Source organism: Trachurus japonicus, chromosome 16 (genome assembly GCF_045865225.1).
Source record: "Trachurus japonicus isolate A0001 chromosome 16, Traja_1.0".
Lineage (NCBI taxonomy): Eukaryota > Metazoa > Chordata > Actinopteri > Carangiformes > Carangidae > Trachurus > Trachurus japonicus.
The window spans coordinates 21,510,465-21,529,043 of record NC_140922.1 but is presented as its reverse complement, the minus strand read 5'-3'; the positions used below and the strand labels follow the sequence as shown (position 1 = coordinate 21,529,043).

At 39.4% G+C, this 18,579-nt stretch overlaps 2 protein-coding genes across 2 annotated transcripts in view; one reads left to right on the top strand and one right to left on the bottom strand.

Annotated features, from left to right (window-relative positions):
- The window catches only part of dnah5 (dynein, axonemal, heavy chain 5), a 92,614-nt gene that overhangs the window by 8,435 nt on the left and 65,600 nt on the right, over positions 1 to 18,579 (top strand). The window contains exons 2-30 of the mRNA XM_085802516.1: positions 257 to 391; positions 712 to 796; positions 1,234 to 1,403; positions 2,236 to 2,454; positions 2,816 to 2,953; positions 3,232 to 3,408; positions 3,561 to 3,674; positions 3,821 to 3,928; positions 4,382 to 4,504; positions 4,733 to 4,948; positions 6,054 to 6,161; positions 6,504 to 6,589; positions 6,727 to 6,934; positions 7,023 to 7,136; positions 7,437 to 7,643; positions 7,750 to 7,830; positions 8,795 to 8,885; positions 9,111 to 9,256; positions 9,818 to 9,995; positions 10,433 to 10,687; positions 13,665 to 13,861; positions 13,993 to 14,086; positions 14,742 to 14,884; positions 15,101 to 15,177; positions 15,318 to 15,442; positions 15,579 to 15,814; positions 17,127 to 17,345; positions 17,476 to 17,538; positions 17,753 to 17,991. Coding sequence (XP_085658642.1) covers positions 257 to 391; positions 712 to 796; positions 1,234 to 1,403; positions 2,236 to 2,454; positions 2,816 to 2,953; positions 3,232 to 3,408; positions 3,561 to 3,674; positions 3,821 to 3,928; positions 4,382 to 4,504; positions 4,733 to 4,948; positions 6,054 to 6,161; positions 6,504 to 6,589; positions 6,727 to 6,934; positions 7,023 to 7,136; positions 7,437 to 7,643; positions 7,750 to 7,830; positions 8,795 to 8,885; positions 9,111 to 9,256; positions 9,818 to 9,995; positions 10,433 to 10,687; positions 13,665 to 13,861; positions 13,993 to 14,086; positions 14,742 to 14,884; positions 15,101 to 15,177; positions 15,318 to 15,442; positions 15,579 to 15,814; positions 17,127 to 17,345; positions 17,476 to 17,538; positions 17,753 to 17,991 — 4,352 coding nt within the window. The remainder of the gene's footprint in view (positions 1 to 256; positions 392 to 711; positions 797 to 1,233; positions 1,404 to 2,235; positions 2,455 to 2,815; positions 2,954 to 3,231; positions 3,409 to 3,560; positions 3,675 to 3,820; positions 3,929 to 4,381; positions 4,505 to 4,732; positions 4,949 to 6,053; positions 6,162 to 6,503; positions 6,590 to 6,726; positions 6,935 to 7,022; positions 7,137 to 7,436; positions 7,644 to 7,749; positions 7,831 to 8,794; positions 8,886 to 9,110; positions 9,257 to 9,817; positions 9,996 to 10,432; positions 10,688 to 13,664; positions 13,862 to 13,992; positions 14,087 to 14,741; positions 14,885 to 15,100; positions 15,178 to 15,317; positions 15,443 to 15,578; positions 15,815 to 17,126; positions 17,346 to 17,475; positions 17,539 to 17,752; positions 17,992 to 18,579) is intronic.
- LOC146972375 (uncharacterized) lies at positions 11,763 to 13,598 on the bottom strand. Its single transcript, XM_085801998.1, has 7 exons — positions 13,489 to 13,598; positions 13,155 to 13,215; positions 13,014 to 13,064; positions 12,893 to 12,937; positions 12,730 to 12,794; positions 12,542 to 12,644; positions 11,763 to 12,071 (listed from the first exon to the last, which is right to left on the bottom strand). The coding sequence occupies exons 1-7, from the start codon at positions 13,596 to 13,598 to the stop codon at positions 11,763 to 11,765; spliced, it is 744 nt and encodes a 247-aa protein (XP_085658124.1).

Here is an 18,579-nt window from a genome sequence, read left to right as displayed (position 1 = left end):
GTATATATCTACACAATTCGTATAGACTTTCCTTTAAATTATGTCTGAGCCAAAGTGTAAAGCAACTGAAGACTTTAATTCATCTTTTATCACCAACAAAGTATGTGAAACATAATCTAACTTGTTGCATGCTTCTTATGGAATAGTTACAATAACACTATATTCCTCTTTTTTTTCAGTGTTCAGGTGTTTTCTATAAGGAACTCTACACAATCTTGATATTCAGAATCTATAATTGTTTGTACATTTATTTCAGCAAAAGCTGAAAGAGGAGCGGGAAGCTAAGCGGGCCCAGCTGGATGGAAGACATGACTACATCCTCAGTATTGTTGCCTCATGCCTGGGGCTGGAGAAAGCCGATGTGGAAGATGCCATACTGGAGGGGAATCAGGTACTTTATACTACAATTTTCACACAAAGTTTTGCAGCAATAGCCATAAATCTAAAATATGCAGGTGTGGTATGCTTCTGTAAAACATTATGATCTTGTATATTCATTTAATATATCCGTAGGACATTTCTTTTAGTTGTTTCAGTTTTGTGAGGCTTGGAAAATAATGATCAATTTGGGTTAAGGGTGATTATTTTAGTTCAAGTCATTGTTGCACTGAACACTCATACAGGAAGTGCTGTAACAATTACGTGACATTTCTTACTTTTGGAGACTGTTGTTTGTGATTGTGCTGCACATTTTCTTTTCATGTTTCTCAGATTGACCGTATGGAGCAGTTCTTTGTGGCTGAGGGTCTCCCACACCTCATGTTCTACTACCAGGACACTGAGCCAGCTGAAGCAGGTAACCTGAAAACGAACACTCATATCTAAACTGAGCTAAATGTCTAGACCATATCAGGGCATTTTACTGATAATGAGGCTTATTTTTTTAATCGAATTAAATTGTCTTTTATCTGCTTTTTGTTTATCAGTGTTTGAAGTGTAATGTGGGTGTGCTTCCTCTCCTGCCACACATGATTGATGTGAGCGATATCACCTGCTGAGCCTCAAACGACTGATACACATCTGGAGCAGATTTGCTACTGGCTGTTTTTTATTGTCAGCAGCTGCAAATGGGCTCTAAAAAGCGAGAGGTCGATGCTGAATGTAGAGCTTTTTAATTAGTCATTAGGGTGACCAGATCCTTGGAGCAGGTGTCAGAGCCAATTCCATAGTATGAAGCCAACAGTGTGAAGTAAACTTTGTGCTGTTTCTGTCTCCGATTCTTTACTTCAGCAGCACCAGCAGCAGCTTCTGCACCCTCCCAGCCTGTTGCCCAGCAGCCTGGTTGCAACAAGAAGTTTAAAGTGTTTGTGACAGACGGGAGGGATGTGGCACTGACGGGAGTGTGTGTCTTCTTCACCAGAGCCAACACCTCTAAAGCAATCACCTCAGAGAACATACACAGAGTGAGTCAGTTTAAGTTTTTGAAAGAAGTAAGTTATGTTCTTTCAGGGTAAGTGAAGGTTGTTCTTAAATTTTAAACGAAGAAAAATTGTGCATTAATTTTATGAGCAAAATTTTGACCACCATTACATTTTGGTTACTGGCCTTTTAGAGACAATTTCACCATCACAATGCCTACTTTCCACTTGTGAGATGCTTTGCAGCAGTTTATTCCTAGAGATCAAAGAACATTTGATTCCTTCTCCTTTGACAGCGTTTGATCCTTGTCAGATAACTAAAGCAGGTTCTTTTCATCCAGAGGTAGAGAGACTATAGGGGGTTTATAGCACTGTGATACTACGGGCAGTGCTGCTTATTGATTCTTGCTGATCACCTGCTGTCAGCAGTAAAGGTAATCACCGCTACTGATAACGGGGCATGTTTGCTACAAGACACTCACAGCAAGTGGGGGAAGGAGGACAATTTGGTGTGTGTTGGTGTTTGTGTGTGCGCATGTGTGTGTGCAAAAGAGAGAGAGAGAGAGAGAGAGAGAGAGAGAGAGAGAGAGAGAGAGAGATGGGGTGTGGGATGAGAGAGCACTAGCCCACTGCAGTGCATAAGAGTATTCTGAACTTAATAATCTCAATAATCATGATAAATTAATAATTTTAAACTGTAACCATTAGATTTTCATTGCAAATATATCATACTAAAAACATCTTGAAGTTCATTTATTTCCTGGGGGGAAATATTTAAAAACGTGTCCGTTAGATTGAGTAAAATGTTGCACTGATGTTTTTTACTTTGTGTGTGTGTGTGTTTTTTAGTGATGTCTGTTCACTTATCTCTTCCTAGGATGTAAATTTCAATATGTTGGACACAACACAAGTGGGTCTTTTAAAAAGTGTGGAGCAGTTGCTCTCTGACATCTTCATCCCCACGCTGACGAAGATGGACCATGGCTGGGGGGAGCTGGCCAGTCCCCAGGCCAAGGCTGTCAAACAGGAGTTCATATCATCGTTGGAAAACTTTGTTTCTGTTTTGGCTGGAGCACAGGAGAGTCTGCAACAAAAGGCATGGAGCAGTCACTGTTCAGGAATAAGTTTAAGTCTTTAACAGATATAAATTACCCATTGAACTAGTCCTTTGACTCGACTACATGTGTACTAAGCAGGTGTGTCACACCTGCTCGTAAAACCTTAGGAAAACACAGTGATATCATTTGGATTATGGAGAAATGAAGGATGTTTGAACATCTGACAACCATTTTTTTAAAATTACAGTAGTGTTTGATTAAAGCATTAGCATAACAACACAACCTAACAAGTCCTGCACATGTTTCCAGATACTTGTGAGCATACATAAGCACATCCACAAACAAAACATATTAAAAACACAGCAGAAAAAATTTAATCATGACATGTCTGATCTCCAGGTTACCTTGAAAGAGTGTGACACGTTTGACCTGAGGGTGCTGAAAGGCCCATCCGACTACCTGGCAGCAGCCAACAGCACAGAGACCACAGAGAAGATAGAGGTCTGCATGAAAGTCTGGATCAAACAGATAGAACAGGTGAGATGTGTTAGTGAACAGATGATGAGTTGTCCTCAAAAATATCACAATGTCCTTTTATTTTCAAACTTGAACAAGTTGAGTGGTTAAGGGACAAATGTCTGACCCAATATTTTCTAAATATCTAATGAACAAAACATGTAATGACCCAAATTAATTTAAGATCCAACAGCAATAAAATTACCAAATGGAATATGTGAAATTGTAAAGTAAAAAATGATAAACTGGAGAAATGATGTGTAGACAGTGGGTAGTTGTAAAGTACATCTGTTCCTTAGGTTCTAGCTGAGAGTGACCAGCTGAGAAAGGAAGCTGATGACCTTGGCCCTCGGGCTGAGCTGGACCACTGGAAGAGACGGATGTCCCGCTTCAACTACCTCCTGGATCAGCTTAAGAGCCCTGATGTTAAAGCTGTACTGGGTGTACTCCTAATGGCCAAATCTAAACTTATTAAGGTCAGATATGACTGCTTGCACTATGTTTTAGTGGCTGCATGTACCATATGTCTTTCTTTCCCTTTTGCTGCTTCACAGGACATCAGTTCTCCTAAAATGTCCTCTTATCTATTGTTTTTTTTTTCTTTTTCATTTTTGTTTGCTCTGTGTAGTCGTGGCGGGAGCTGGACACCAGGATCACTGATGCAGCCAACGAGGCCAAAGACAATGTCAAGTACCTCTACAGCCTCGAGAAGTTTTGTGACCCTCTTTACAACAGTGACCCTGTAGGGAAAAATACTTAAATCACTTGAACTGTTTCACTGTATTAAAAGCAAACCAAGTGAACTGTGTCCACGTTGAGCATATACTGCTCAATGTGTGTGACTGCATGTTATTATACAAGTGAGCTATAATTTCTGTTTCACCCCAGGTGTCAATGGTGGATGCAATTCCAGGTTTGATCAATGCCATCAGGATGATTCACAGTATTTCTCGCTACTACAATACATCGGAAAAGATTACATCACTTTTTGTCAAGGTAGGACTGCCTGCTATTTCAAACAATACACCAATGACAAAAAGGATTACTGTATATTCTAACCAACAATGGGCTTCAGCAAAGCTTCCTGCCTATAGCCTGGATATTGTTTTTATCTGAACCCCAGGATCTGTCATTTTCATGTCACTGTTGCATTAATCCAGGGTGAAAAACAAGAATTAAACCGAAAAGGATTACTAGAAATGACCCTTTCTAACATGTGTTCAAATTACTAGGTTGGTTCAGAAGAATAGTGAACAGGATATAAACATCATAATGTTTGACTGACCATATTTTAACACTCAAAACAAATTTTCCATGCCGCCTCGCTCATGATAATATGTGCACCAATATTTAGTTCTCTGTCTACATGTACAGGATAGTCTCAAGTCATTGAGGCTCACAGATAACTCACATGCATAACTATATTTCATCATAATCAACTATCTCCAGGTGACAAACCAGATGATCACAGCCTGCAAAGCCTACATCACTAATAGTGGCTCTAACTCAATATGGGACCAGCCTCAGCAAGTTGTTGCTGACAAAATCAGAGCTGCCATCCATCTAAATCAGGTACTGGATTCAACCGCTACAGTACTTCCCCAATTATTTAAGAAAGATGTTCATTTTCACATTTGTTTGTAACAATGTTTGTCTGCCACACAAGACATGTGCAGCAAGATATTCAAGATACAAAGTTGAGAAGGGACTGAGTTTCTTTTCAACCAACATCTGCTGCAATTTAGATTTTGATTTGTGTATGAAAATCAAAAGTGATCAGTTTTGTTACATGTCCTCCAGGAGTACCAGCGGTGTTTCCATAAAACCAAGGAGAAGCTGGAACAGACGCCCTCAGAGAGACAGTTTGACTTCAGTGAGATGTACATTTTTGGGAAGTTTGACACATTTCAGCGGCGACTCAACAAGATCCTGGAAATGCTGGACACAATATCGACCTACTCTGCCCTGCAGGACTCTAAAATAGAGGGACTGGAGACCATGGCCACCAGGTTTCAAGTGGGTATTTTGTTAGAAAACATTTCCCAGAAATTTTCAACAACACAGAGAGCCATTATGTTAACTGATGAAATGGCAGTGTTAGCCAGCTGAGGCTCTGTATTTGTCAGAGGATAGTGGAAAATATGAGGCTGCATACAGCAAACATGACAGAAATAAAGAGAACAAGTTTGACATCCATTGGATGACTTTAAAATTACTTTGTTTATTGATTACATAAATTGAATGTTCTTAAATAGAACTAAAGTAATGGAGGACGGATAAGAAAGATGTTAAAAATATGTTAAAGAAACATTCACGCACTGTATAAGACATTAATAGCAAAAATGGCAATGCACGTCAGAAGGGTACAGTATAATGTATGTGGTAAATAGTTATTTATGTTCTCAAAATCAAATTATACTGCCTTGAGTCAGTTTTTGACTTGCATTACCTTACAGTAATTGGTGCTCAAATGTTTTCCCTTGGAACAATATTGATGTGAGTTATCTGTTTGCTTCACCTTCCTTGGATGTGCAGACTGCAGAAATGCAGGGGAAATGGGAGGTAATGTCTTCAACTTTTAGTAATGCATGGCCTGTTTTCATAGTTGACTGCATGCAGTCAGTGGTGACATACAGAGACATGACATTTTGCCACATACCACCCCATATCACCTAAAACAACAAGGCAATACTAACTGCATGGAGCATGAACAGTGGAGGAACTTCATAGTAGCTCCATTGTTTTGCGAAAGCAAGCATTTCAAAGTAAATGTTTTTTTTGCTGCTCAGTTCAGCTACTTTAACTTCATGAATCCCTCCATAACACAAGTCAACAGAGATGCATTAATATAGATCTCTCCTTTCGTAAATCTTGACAGTTAGTGCTGCAAAATTTGCATAATTTATGTAAAGTTTAAGATGGTGTATTACATTTCCTCTATTATTTTGCACTCTGTTAGTTCTTTGCTCTCATAAAACCTTGATTATGCTCCAGACGATGTGTTGTGCCAACATGAGTGTGCCCTGGCACATATTTGGTGATTTTAAAGTGATGAATGTTTAACAATGAAACTTATCTGTGGCATGTATGTTCACACGTTTGTGTTTTGTGTGTGCAATAGGCTATTGTGCTGAACATGAAGAAAAAACATTACAGTTTCCTAGACCAGAGAAGAACTGATTTTGATGTCGACTATGAGGAATTCTGCAAAAGCACCTCTGAGCTCCATGTAAGTTAAACATTACAGAGAAAACAAATTAGTTGGTTTTCCTCTACATTGTACAATATATTGTACTGCACAATTAATGGGCTTTAACACTATTGTTTTGGCTGATTAGACACCTACTCTCTAACATGGGCCTGCCAAAGTCCATAATATGGTAGTGTGATAATCACAAAGGTGAAAATTGCAAGTGCAACTAAATTACAGGAGCAGTTCATCAAGCTCAATGTGAAACACCTGCTCAGTGTGCTGAGAAACTGTCTAATCAGCTAAATGAAAACACCTGTGTCCGACCTCATCTGTCATTTTTGCAAATGTTGTTGTTGTTATTGGTCTCTGTGCTTTCAGAACCAGTTGAAGAGTTTTATGGATAGCACCTTTGAAAAAATTCAAAACACAGAAAGAGCCCTAAACGTCCTGAAGAAATTTGAAAGGTAACCCACTCTTTCGCACTATCATCCAATGCAGGTACTGCTCGTTGCTAATTAGTATAAATGCATTTATCTGGCACCTCAGGTTGAATCTCGTATCTAATCAAATTTACTTGTATTTTTAATCTGATTTAAAACAGACTAGGCATCCCAGACCTTGGTATTGATGAGAAGTATCAGCGCATTCTGCAGAACTACGGTCGGGACATTGAAATGGTCTCCCGTATCTACATGAAGCAGAAATTGGACCCCCCAATTGACCGGGATCTTCCCCCAGTGGCAGGCCGGATCATGTGGGCACGGCAGCTGTACAGTAGGATTCAGGGTCCAATGGATCTCTTTCAACAGGTAATAACGCATTGACTTGGTCCTAGTTGTTTTTGTTGAATTTTTCACTGTTATTTCAGTTATGCAGTATCATTTCATTTCCGTGTAGCATCCTGGGGTTCTTTCCACAGCAGAGGCCAAGAGGATTATCAGGAACTTTAACAGAGTGGCAAGGGTCCTGTTGGAGTTTGAGATACTCTATCATCAGAACTGGATGACAAAGGTAAGGGGAGAGATAATAAATGATGTTGGCTTGGTATAAAAGAACATTAAAGTATGCATAACATGTAACAGTGTGGTACAGGAATGTGCATTTAAGATAAATATTGATGGCCCGATGTGTACAGCATGCACATGTGAACATGTGTGTTTTTTTCTTCCTAGTCACACAAGCTGCACTTGATCTTTTGCTTTTTCTCTGCTTTATTTATCCCTTCCTCTCACCTACCCTTCCTAATTTTTGTCACAACCCACTCTAAACTCCCCAAACACTTGATACCCCCCCACCCCCACCCCCACCCAGATGGAGCATGCCCGCGTGGGCCTGCAGGCCTCTTTGTTGGTCAGATCCCCAGAGACAGGGGAGCTGTTCGTCAACTTTGACCCTGAGATTCTGACCCAGATTAGAGAAGCAAACTGCATGACAAGGATGAATTTGGAGATCCCGCCCTTCGCTGCTCTGCTGCAGCAGAAACAGGACTCCCTAAAAAAGAACTACAACAAATTACAGGTAGATAAAAATACTCATACAAATACAAAATACAGTATTCTTCTCTATAAATGTATCTCGAGACTATTGTTTGTGAACAAACTGTATCAATGTCTGTCCTCTGCAGTTAATGCTGACTGAGAACACCAGAGTGCGGGCTAAGATTCAGAGTGCCTTTGAACAGCTGGCCATGCCCCATGTAGCTAAGGTAAGATCATTTTTTCTTGAAAAATCATATCAGTGAATGCATGATGAATGTAACTCTCTGAATTCAATTAAAGTAACTGTCCAAACATTTCAATTGTGATTAATGATTAATTCTTTAACAATTATTTTTGTTATTTATTGGTTTATTTGTATATTTTGCTCTGCCATATTTTAACAGCTACAGCAGGAAATTATTTATAGAAATACAAAGACCTAATTTTCTACCGCAGTGGTAATATAACATGTGCTATCGAATAATACTGATTCTATTTCCAGAGCACAAATGTGTTTCATTAGTTTAATTTAATTAGATTTCAGCCCCCAGCTCCTGTCAAGTTAATCTAAAGATAATTATGGGCTTTTCTGAACACTCACCGTGTGTTTTAAGGTGGACCTCAAGTATTTAGTCATTGCTGACACTGGATTTAATTGAATGGAAAATGGACTCTTCTAAACTAAGGCTGGGTATTGTCGGCGATAACATCAGTGGTCATTTTTCATTGAGTAAAAAATCATTCCGAATAATGAGATTGACCACTAGGATCACTGGTGGTATTTACCAGATTCCAGCTAAGCAATAAATGTGATTTATAAATTTGTATAATTATAAGAAGAAATGTGTTTTGGAATGGGAATGGCAAAATGGTCACTTTTGCTTTACTTTAGGTCAGAAGCCAAACAGTGTGCAAAGGTTTTTCAGACTTTTTAACCCACTATGTTAGCATATTTGCATTTCCTTGTTTGTGTATTACAGTAGTGTTATGTACTGTAACATGAACTGATGACTGAACTGATATACAACTTACTGTGCTGCATATATTTTCTTTCTGTTGTTTGGTTTGATCATGCAAAATCATCTCAAGATCATGCTCCTTTTTGTCCTTGATTGTTATGTCACATACAGATTTATGATAAAATAAAACTGATAATAAAGAGTGCATTACCATGGATCTTTCACTTTACAGGTGGATGAGGCAATACAGCCAGGACTGACCTCCCTCAACTGGACATCTCTGAACATAGACAAGTACCTCAGTCGAATTGACAAGAATTTGGGTAAGGAACAAATCCAGAAATCAAGAAATGTCCCACACGTAGATGTATAATACATCCTGCAACTCAGCACTGGCAGTACCTGATAAAACATTAATGCATTCATTGTGAAGTCAGTATTGGTGTGTGTGTTTGTACCTTCTTTCCTGTCACCCCTGCCTCTCCAATGCTTGCATCCACTTCTCTGGACTGTGTCCCACTTGTATTCTTGTTGCTCCATGTCTCCAGTTGACCTGGAGTTATTAATGGACCGAGTGAATGACTTGGTGGAGTTTAGGATAGATGCAGTGCTGCAGGAGATGAGTAGCTCCACACTGTGTGTCCTGCCAGAAGATGAACCAGTCACCTGTGAGGCCTTTGTCCAGACCACCAGGGTAAAGTATTATCCCACTCACCACATAATATAATTTGAATGATTGAATGAATTTAATGGTGAATCATGTTCATGATTCATGAACATGTGCTCTCTGTGAGGGCCATTGCTTATGTCTTGGGACACTGCTTGTGGATGAGCACAAAGTGGCTCAGCAGTCAATGCTGCAGGTCATCAATCATCGTTTATTAATATGTTGGAATAGCTGCTAAGATATCACAACAAAGTTATTTGAATGATAGCCTCACTACACACTAGGCAGCATACTGTACCAGTGATGTGAGTGACAATATTGGCTCATGGGAATCACCTTCCACACCCATGGATGTCTAATACTGTGTAGAAATCACTGACACTAAGTAAAACTGGCACAAATTAATACATAGGTATCTTCTTTACAGTTCTGTATGGATGGCTAAAATACATTTAATTGAAAAGACATGACAGTGTTATGTAATTTCCATGTTTTTTATGCTTGGTTCTTTGTGCCCTTTGGATTCAGACAAAGACAAAAAATTATTATTATATATATATTACTGTAAGTATATACATGTGTGTGCAGGATCTGTGCATAAGACAAGCCCAGAGTCTCCACACTAAGAGCTCACTCGTGGAAGAGGCTGCTAATGAACTGATCAACATGCTGCTGGAGTTCGACCACAATCAGAAAGAGGATGTGGAGAGGGTCGAGGAGGAAAGTTGCACTGAGAGCAAGACCATGGACCACGTGGACAGTGAAGGTATACTAACATTTTGATTTTGAGATCAATTTTATTTGGATATCATATGGGGCAATTAAACATGCTAGAAGAGAGAACAATTAAGGCCAATAGCACACAACTACACGAATGAACAGAAAAGGCATAACTAGTTTCTATTTTTATTTTTAATGTTAGAGCCTGTTGTTTTTCCACATTTTTTCCAAATTTCTTATCAATCAACAAGAACTATAGTTAAAGCTGTAGTATGCAACTTTTACATGTCTGATAAATGTCCGTTACATAAAAGCCATTACTAGATGAGATAACACAACAGTGATTAACCCGATCAAGCTCCAAACATCTTTTCGCTCGCATAGGCTGGAAATGAACGGAATTATCATTTGTGTATGTGTGACTGCAGCACTAAAGCTTTAACATTCAAATTTAATGTCAGTGTGTCAACTCCTTCATTTCAGGTGAAGATGAGGGCCGCTCCGAAGGCCGTCTCTTTTCTAGAAACACTTTGCTGCCTCCTGCCAGCGTTGGTCCGTCCTCACCCTTGATGAGAAAAAAGAAGAAGAGGGATCTGATGGAAGTGATGGAGGAGGAGGCTCAGGAGTTGCTCTCCTATTTCAACCACCGCAACGTGGATGCCTTGCTTAGATTGACACGCAACACACTTGAGATGCTTCGCAAGCGGATCCACGCCTCCTCGCTCACGCATTTCATGGGTGGGTCTTGTGTAACCATTTTGCTCTTCTCAGCATTTTTCCTTGTCTTCACATAAAGTATAAAGTATAAAAAGCTTGTTTTTTGTTTTTAACAACTGTTAGTCGTGCTTTTTAACTCACAATTTTATCCAAACAGGAATATTTCAAGAGGTCCTGGCTGCAGACCTCCACTGTGAGGTCGCTTCCGGTGCAGGCTCCACTCTCAAGCCGCCTCCACTGTGAGGCCGCTACCGCGGCAGGCTACTCACAAGCCACCGTCACTATCAGGACAGGAAATGCACGGGATACGTTTCAAAATAAAATCGCAAGTACACTTCCGGTTGAATCGCTCTCCTCACAAAAGCATGAATTAGTAAAAATATGATGTAAAATCGATCAATTGCTATAGTATATATAAAATAAATCTTTTGATATGGACAATTGAAGCATTAGCCTTTGTCTTTTTCAAAACAATTCTCATTAATGATTGCCATATTATGTAGACTCTATAGCATACACTGCGCTGCTTAACTGTACAACTTATCATTATGAAAAACAAACGGTGGGTGATAATCGGGGCTCAATTGTCTTTGTGGCCTACTATAAAGCTTAGGATCTTGAAAAGAGGCCAAAATAGTTGATCAATGAAAACAATGTAGGGCAGGAATAACATAGGTCAGTGCACAAATTTAAGTTATTACTCATATTCATAAGCCAACATCTCATAAGCTGTCATCTATAAGTTTTATTGTGTACTATTACTTCACTGGCTTTTCAATATCATTTAACTTTTGACTTTATTGCACTGCTGTTTTACTTTTTTTTCTTCAATTTGTTTTTCTGTTGTATCATTCTGTATTTTTATTCATAACCACCATAAATTTCGAATAGTTTCAAATAGTTTGGTTCTATGTCTATGCTAATGAATTCTTGTGCTGCTGGAACACCTAAGTAAAGTACCACTAGATACAACCCTCTTGATATCTACAGTATAATCCAAGTGAATTATTAAGTGATCAAAGAGAAAAAAACATTAAAAAAACACCAAGTCACAACATGATCAATGTTCTGTAGCCCTTTATTTCCAGAACACAAGTCACTCATCTGTGTGACATTCACAGTAGGCCATACAGTTTCTTTTGTCCATAATTTCTTCACAAAATGTCCACATGTCCTCAGGGGAGAAAAATGTAAATTTGAAGGGCTCCAGGATGGATTCCTTCTCATCGTCGTCCAGTTGTTCTGTCCAAATCCTCCCATACTGCAGAGCAGCCTCAGCCTGGTTCTCCTCCCCCATGCACAGAATATCAGGCAGGCCCACTTTGGCAGAGAACAATTGTTCATTGGCCTCAACCCACTCTGCTGCATGTCTGCAATCATGGAGAATACGATCTTCAACCGAGTCCTATGGAAAAGACAGAAAGATGTCTGTACCATAGCTGCTGCACCAACAGTATCTGACCAATAGATACTGTGAAAAAGCTTACCATTCCACTGGTGTGTCCTTGTCGGCAGGTCTGACTGAGACCTCAGCCTGCTGCTCTTCATCCTGAAAATATATAGGCAAAATGATCAGTTGTAATATTCAAAACACAAGCTCCAAAAAGAAAAAAAGAAAAATCCAGCAGTGCCCTCCTCGGCATATTAGAGATCATGCAATCATCCAATCATGCATGATCTAGACACTTTATTTTTAAACTGCAGACAGAAGGTCTAACCTCAACTTGTGAATGGCATGTTCTTTAAAGCGACCCCACAATTGCAGTAAAATTGGAAAAAAGATTGGTAAAAAAAAATAGGGAAATAGAAATGCTGGTTTCTGACCTGAAACAAAAGAAAAACTCAGATGGAACTCAAACAAAATTTAAATCTGACCTCAGTTATGTCATCCACCTTCCTTTTCATCAGCCTAAACACTGGTGGCACCTCACCTCGCAGGAGGGCTTTTGATGCATCTTGGGCGAACAGCTTTCCATGGCTCAAAAATGATTAAACAATAGAAAGAAATTAAAAACATTTCTTGCAACAATTTCAAGTCAATATCAAAATCTTTGCAGTCTCACCTTCCAAGGTCAAAGTTTTCCATAAGGATGATACACCACCACTGTCGCAAAAGTGGCATGTCCATCTGAAAAGTGAAGATAAAAAAACAAAAGCCTCACACCATGTCATAAATGTTTTGTTGTTGTAATTTTGAGCTTACTTTGATTCCATGAATGAACTTACAATAGAAAAGTCATAGGGAGCATCCAGTGTGGTGTAAAAGGCATTCTAGGAATAAAACATAGTAATTTTAGTTTAATGCTGATATCTGTAACGCACACAGAATTGCACAAATAATTAATACCATCAACATGAAGATGCCACAGTCAATCCCGTATGGTTGTCGTGGAAAACCCTAGATATCAGAAAGAAGTCAATTATGTAATTATTGTTTTACAGTATTTAAGTATTCAACTATTAATATATACATACTTTATACTCTTACCTGAATTTGTAATCCAGTTTTCTCTGTCCAGTTGCCAGGATTTAGTGACTGGGAAAGGTTTCTAAAACAGTTGCATTAAAAAGATAAATAATAGTAAATAATATATAATGATAAATATGGGCTCTTTTCACATGCATCACTGGTTCCGATTCAGGACAGACCATCCATGCATCCCTTTCCATGCAGTCACACTCCACACATTATTTCAAAAGGCTTTTTTATGGTGCCAGTTTCTTGACTCAATTGTCGGTTTAAATGGCGGATGCAATCGACATTAAACTTCCTCACTCCCCCCTGCCCCGCCCCGCCCCCCGCCCCCCAAAAAAGTCCGTACTTCCCGTCCTGACCGTCCTGACAGTGGAGGCGTCCTGACAGTGGAGCCTGCACCGGAAGAGACCTCACAGCGGAGGCCTGCAGCCAGGTGCCTCTCGAATATTTGGCCATTACTGTAACTCACATATCATTTGCATCATGTACCATACATTCAATACTACTTTTCTCCCCCTGTAGCTGAGAGTGAGTCAGCTAGTCATGGCAAAAGCAGCAGTCAGCAAGCAATCTTCAGAGTCAACGTGATCCTCTCCATCCCTAACATCGCCATGGTTCCAGCTCTGGAGGAGGTTCAGCAGGCGTTGAACAGGGCTGTAGAGTGTGTGGTCAGTGTCAGCAAAGGAGTTGGCCAGTGGAGCAAAGAGAGGATCTCCAAGGTGGGTTTGAGCTGATGATGAAAGAAGCAGAATTTTGTCATGAGTAATGGATTTATTCTCATATTTGATGATTCTGTAGTCTGCCAAACAAGCCCTGAGATGTTCCCTTGTGTCTGTTTTTCATTATGCAGAGAAAAATGAATGAAAGACGAATGGCAGCTCTGAAACGAGACAGTTCAGAGAGTGACTCAGAGGATGGAGCAACAACATACAGGAGTCTGGCTGGTATGAGAGGGCACGAAGCATTGCCTAACATAACCTCACTCGTACTTTGTCTGTTTGACTTCAGAGTTATTTATACATTGTTGCCAACATGCAGACCAGAACACTGTTCATTATCTACTGCACCACACTCACTTGATAATCAGATTTCCTTATTTCACAGCTCAGCAGAGCAAAACCTCAACTGACTGGGAGCAGACAGAGTTGTGCAGATGGAAATGACATGAATATGTCAGTGACTTTGAAGAGAAACATTTAAACAAAAGACATTTGTCACTAAGATAGAGCAACCCTTTCTGTCACATACCATCAAATCTAACACTGAGTTAATGTAGTGAATCAAACAACACAAACTTTGAGTATAAAAGTTTGTGCATCCACTGACGTGAGCATCCACTGAGTTTAGAAAAATAAACAGGGTTAATAGCAACATTTTATATCTGAAGAATCATTCCCCAGTGTCCATACCTGCAGGTGCAGCAATCAAACTTCATTATATTCAGTTGTCATTAGTCCAGCTCTTTCTGAACAATCTAGCAGTGATGTGTAATTATGTATAATTCTCAATGATCCTGTGAAGATACATCCTCAACACCCACTGTCTCTACTCTGTCAAAACATGTATTCTAACGTATTCTGTGCTCTGAACTCTTTCCAGATGGCAGCACCTCAGACATTTCAGCATCTGTGATTCAGGCCATCCCATTCCAAGCTCGTAACTACTACAAGAGTGTGTCTGAGAACAAGGAGATAGTCAAACTGGTGTCTGTTCTCAGTACCTCCATCAGCTCCACCAAAAAGGCACATGCTTTTTGATTTTAACAAGGCCATCATTTGATTGATGCATATAACATGTGCAGAACTGGATCTGTACATATATATCCATTTAAGTATTATTTTAAATGTATTGTATCCTGACTGCGCCAACACATGTCCACTGTAAATGGAAAACACAGCAATTATATTTACATTGTAAATATTCACTGTTTACAAAGTATCTCCTGTTTTAATATGCAGGACGTGATGACTGCTCTCGACCGTTTTAGCCGTTATCATCATATCTGGAGAAAGGACCGTGAAGACACCATGCGGAAGTACAATACACTGAATGACTGATAATCATATCTGACTTTGGCTACTGAGAATTTCAAGTTTCATTGATAACCTATTGCCATTGAAAACAGTACAGACCATCGTGACATTTTTTTCTTCTTCTTTTTTTTTATTTTTACAGATTCATCCAGGGTAGTCCTCTGCTTTCAGAGTTTGAGAGCCAGATTCTTCTTTATCGAGATCTGGAGCTGGAGATAAATTCAGAACCTGAGTTCATTACAGTCGGAGCTCTGGCTCTATTCACAGGTTAGATTAACTGCTTTGCTGGAACTGCATTTTCAATTTCATAATCACTGATAAGAAGTCAAAAGAAACTGACACCAACACTTCCAGCCAATCCCTTTCTGATCTGTGCATGCTTACATCTATTTCTTTGTACTAGCGGACCTGAAGATGTCCCTCACTGCTGAAACCAAGAGCTGGATGGTGGACTATGGGCTGTACTGCAACAGGAAATATCGCTCAGAGATGGAGCAGATCTTTGCTTTTGTAGATGAGGCAGGAAAGAAACTGAATCGACAGATCAAAGACCTGGATGATATTCGCATTGCCATGGCAGCACTCAAGGAGATCAGAGAGCAGCAAATATCTATTGATTTTCAAGTTGGACCCATAGAGGTAAAGCCCAGCACTATGTCTTTATTCCTGATGCCCTTTTTATACACACATAGAAATACACATACTGTAGTAGGGCAGATACCAGTGTTTCCAGTTTTGAACTTTTGACCATTTTAGAAGTGTCTAGAGTGTCATTTATGTCTCTATAGTGAGTCTGGCTTTCAATCACAAAGTTTATTAAATTATTTAGATTTGTATGAGCATAAAGCCTTTGCTAATATTTACATGGGAGTTATGTACTGGGTCTGTAGCTCAATGGCAATACAGAAAAAATCCAGGAAGTGAAACTCTTACATGTTTTATTGCCTTGCTGTCAAGTGGAAAAAACAGTTTTCTTGCCAGTGGGTGAAAACAAAACCCTGCACTTGTGTGTGGTTGTGTGTAGTGACTTTCTGTACTCCATCATCAAGCTGGACCAAATGTTAATGGTTGGAGAATGGAGACTTTAAGTTACATACAAATTATGTCCTGCTTCTAAATGCAACTAATGATGATGTGATGACTTTCACGTTTCAGGTCGTCATATTTAGATTTGTATTTTCAGTCTAGATATTGATTATATCCATTGTGAAGAGCTCTTAATTAGTGATTATAAATGTATCATTACAGTACTCCCCAGACCACAGTTCCAGACTGCTTTCACTCTGATCTTAATACAAATGTTAATAGCCAAGAGTTTTTAATACAGTCTTTTAATGATCACTCTTCCCTGCTGTGGACAAAGTGGCACATACATATATCCCTGGTCAGAACCGAGGCTACCTGCAACACTTCCCCTTGGGTGACAGATGATGTTCACTGCCTGAGGAAGAAGTGTTTCAGGTCTGAGTGACTCTTGTAAACCGCAGGTCTAGAAGAGCCGGGTCTGTACCTCAGAGATCTCAGGCTTTCTCTCTATATCTCAGTTAAGGAAGTGCAGTCTGTCTACGTTGCCATTTTAATACAATCTACCTAAGATTCTGTCTAATGCTGTTAATGCTACTGTTTCATCACCTCTGTGTTCATTGCCATGTTTTTCTGTTAATGAATGCTTCCCCTTATTGGCTCCCTGTTACACACAGAATCAAGTTCAGTGTTATTTCTTTTCCTAGTTTTTCTATGTTTTGCACTGATCTTTCACTGTTGAGTGTTTTTTTTTTAAAGAGTTACATTTAAAACACTTTTCGTAATGCTATATAAATGCATTTTTGATAGCATATATTGTATGTTTCATCAATCAAAATTAAGATGCAATGTTGCATCGATGCAACATTGCAATGATTTTTAGAATATTTGTAGATCAAGTCACACAAGTCTTTTTCCCTCCTCACAGGAGTCCTATGCCATGCTTCATAAATATGAGTTGTCAGTGGCTAAAGAGGAGGCAGATAAAGTGGACACGCTGCGTTACACCTGGGAGAAACTGCTGTCCCGGAGCACGGAGGTACAGAACGAGCTGGTGGCCCTGCAGCCAAACTTCAGAGGAGAACTGGTCAACAATGTGGGGGCCTTCCTTGAAGACTGCCAACACTTTTACCAGGACTATGACAAGGTAAACAAAACAAACCAAAAAAAAGCCTTGTCAACTACCTACAGTAGCTATTTATTTGAATTGCAGCATTTTAATGTGATTTCATTGAAAACTAGCTCAGTAAAGACTTACTTTTCCCCCTCTGCGTCAGGATGGCCCCATGGTGGTGGGGCTCGCTCCTCAGGATGCCAGTGATAGACTCATTATGTTCCAGGTTTGTGCTACTGATGATCTGTGTAATAATGGGTGTAGTAAATAATTCATTAGTTTTTCAGTCTCACTCAGTTAATTCTTTATAATTTGGGTCTGACTGGGATTATTTTGGCCTGCTGTTATTTTCTGTTAGCGTAGATTCATCAGTGATGTAAAGTATTTTAATGTGATTCTTGAACTGATATTGAATATTTTGTTGCCATTCTTGTCTTTAGAATCGATTTGACAACCTGTTCAGGAAGTACATCACTTACACGGGTGGAGAGGAGCTGTTTGGACTTCCTGTTACCCAGCATCCTCAGCTGTTGGAGATTAGAAAGCAGCTGACTCTGCTGCAGAAGCTGTATGGCCTTTACAGCAATGTCATTGAAACAGTCAATGGTTACTACGATATCCTTTGGGCTGACATCCACATTGAGAAGATCAATAATGAGCTACTGGAGTTTCAGACGAGGTTAGACAATTTGTTTAATCTTTGCACCACATTAAAGTAAATTAAACTCATCAGTATTGAGCTGTAACAACCAAAACTGTGCTGACCTGAGCTAAACTGAAAATTGTACTGAACCTGAAACAAACAAGAATCAGCTAAACAAACCCCCACTGCTGTTTTATTGAGCAATTAAAAAAACCCTAACCCTTTAAAAAAGGTTTTGCACATAGTGATCAGGGAATAATGCTCCAATAGAAAATGTCAAGCATCAAGCAATGATATAAAGGAGGAAAGGAAAAACAAACAGGGAATTGAATTAATTGACTTCCATTAGCCTGTCCTTCCCCTCAGCATTGTCCCTGTCCTGCCCGAAATAGTCCTTTCCCTGGATTTATGCTTTATGATGTTTTTCATTAAACGTTGCATGAATGCTCCAAAAGATTTCAATTTCATCATCCCATATCTTTGCACTCTGTCCTCTGCAAGGGTTTATTCATGTTGCACATGTCAAAGGGAAATTGCAGAGGAAGCAGCCTGAGAAATATTGAAGTATTTCCATGAAGTGGAAAAATAGTTTTTAACTTTTTGTGTTCCTCTTGACAGTGTGAA

Bases quoted from the DNA above. Each gene is read 5' to 3' on its own strand.
- LOC146972375 (XM_085801998.1), bottom strand. From the start codon at position 13,598: ATGGCCAAATATTCGAGAGGCACCTGGCTGCAGGCCTCCGCTGTGAGG. The intron at 13,065-13,154 runs GTAAGAGTATAA...TCTGATATCTAG, and splicing joins AAACTGGATTACAAATTCAG to GGTTTTCCACGACAACCATA. The intron at 12,795-12,892 runs GTAAGTTCATTC...TTCACTTTTCAG, and splicing joins CTCCCTATGACTTTTCTATT to ATGGACATGCCACTTTTGCG.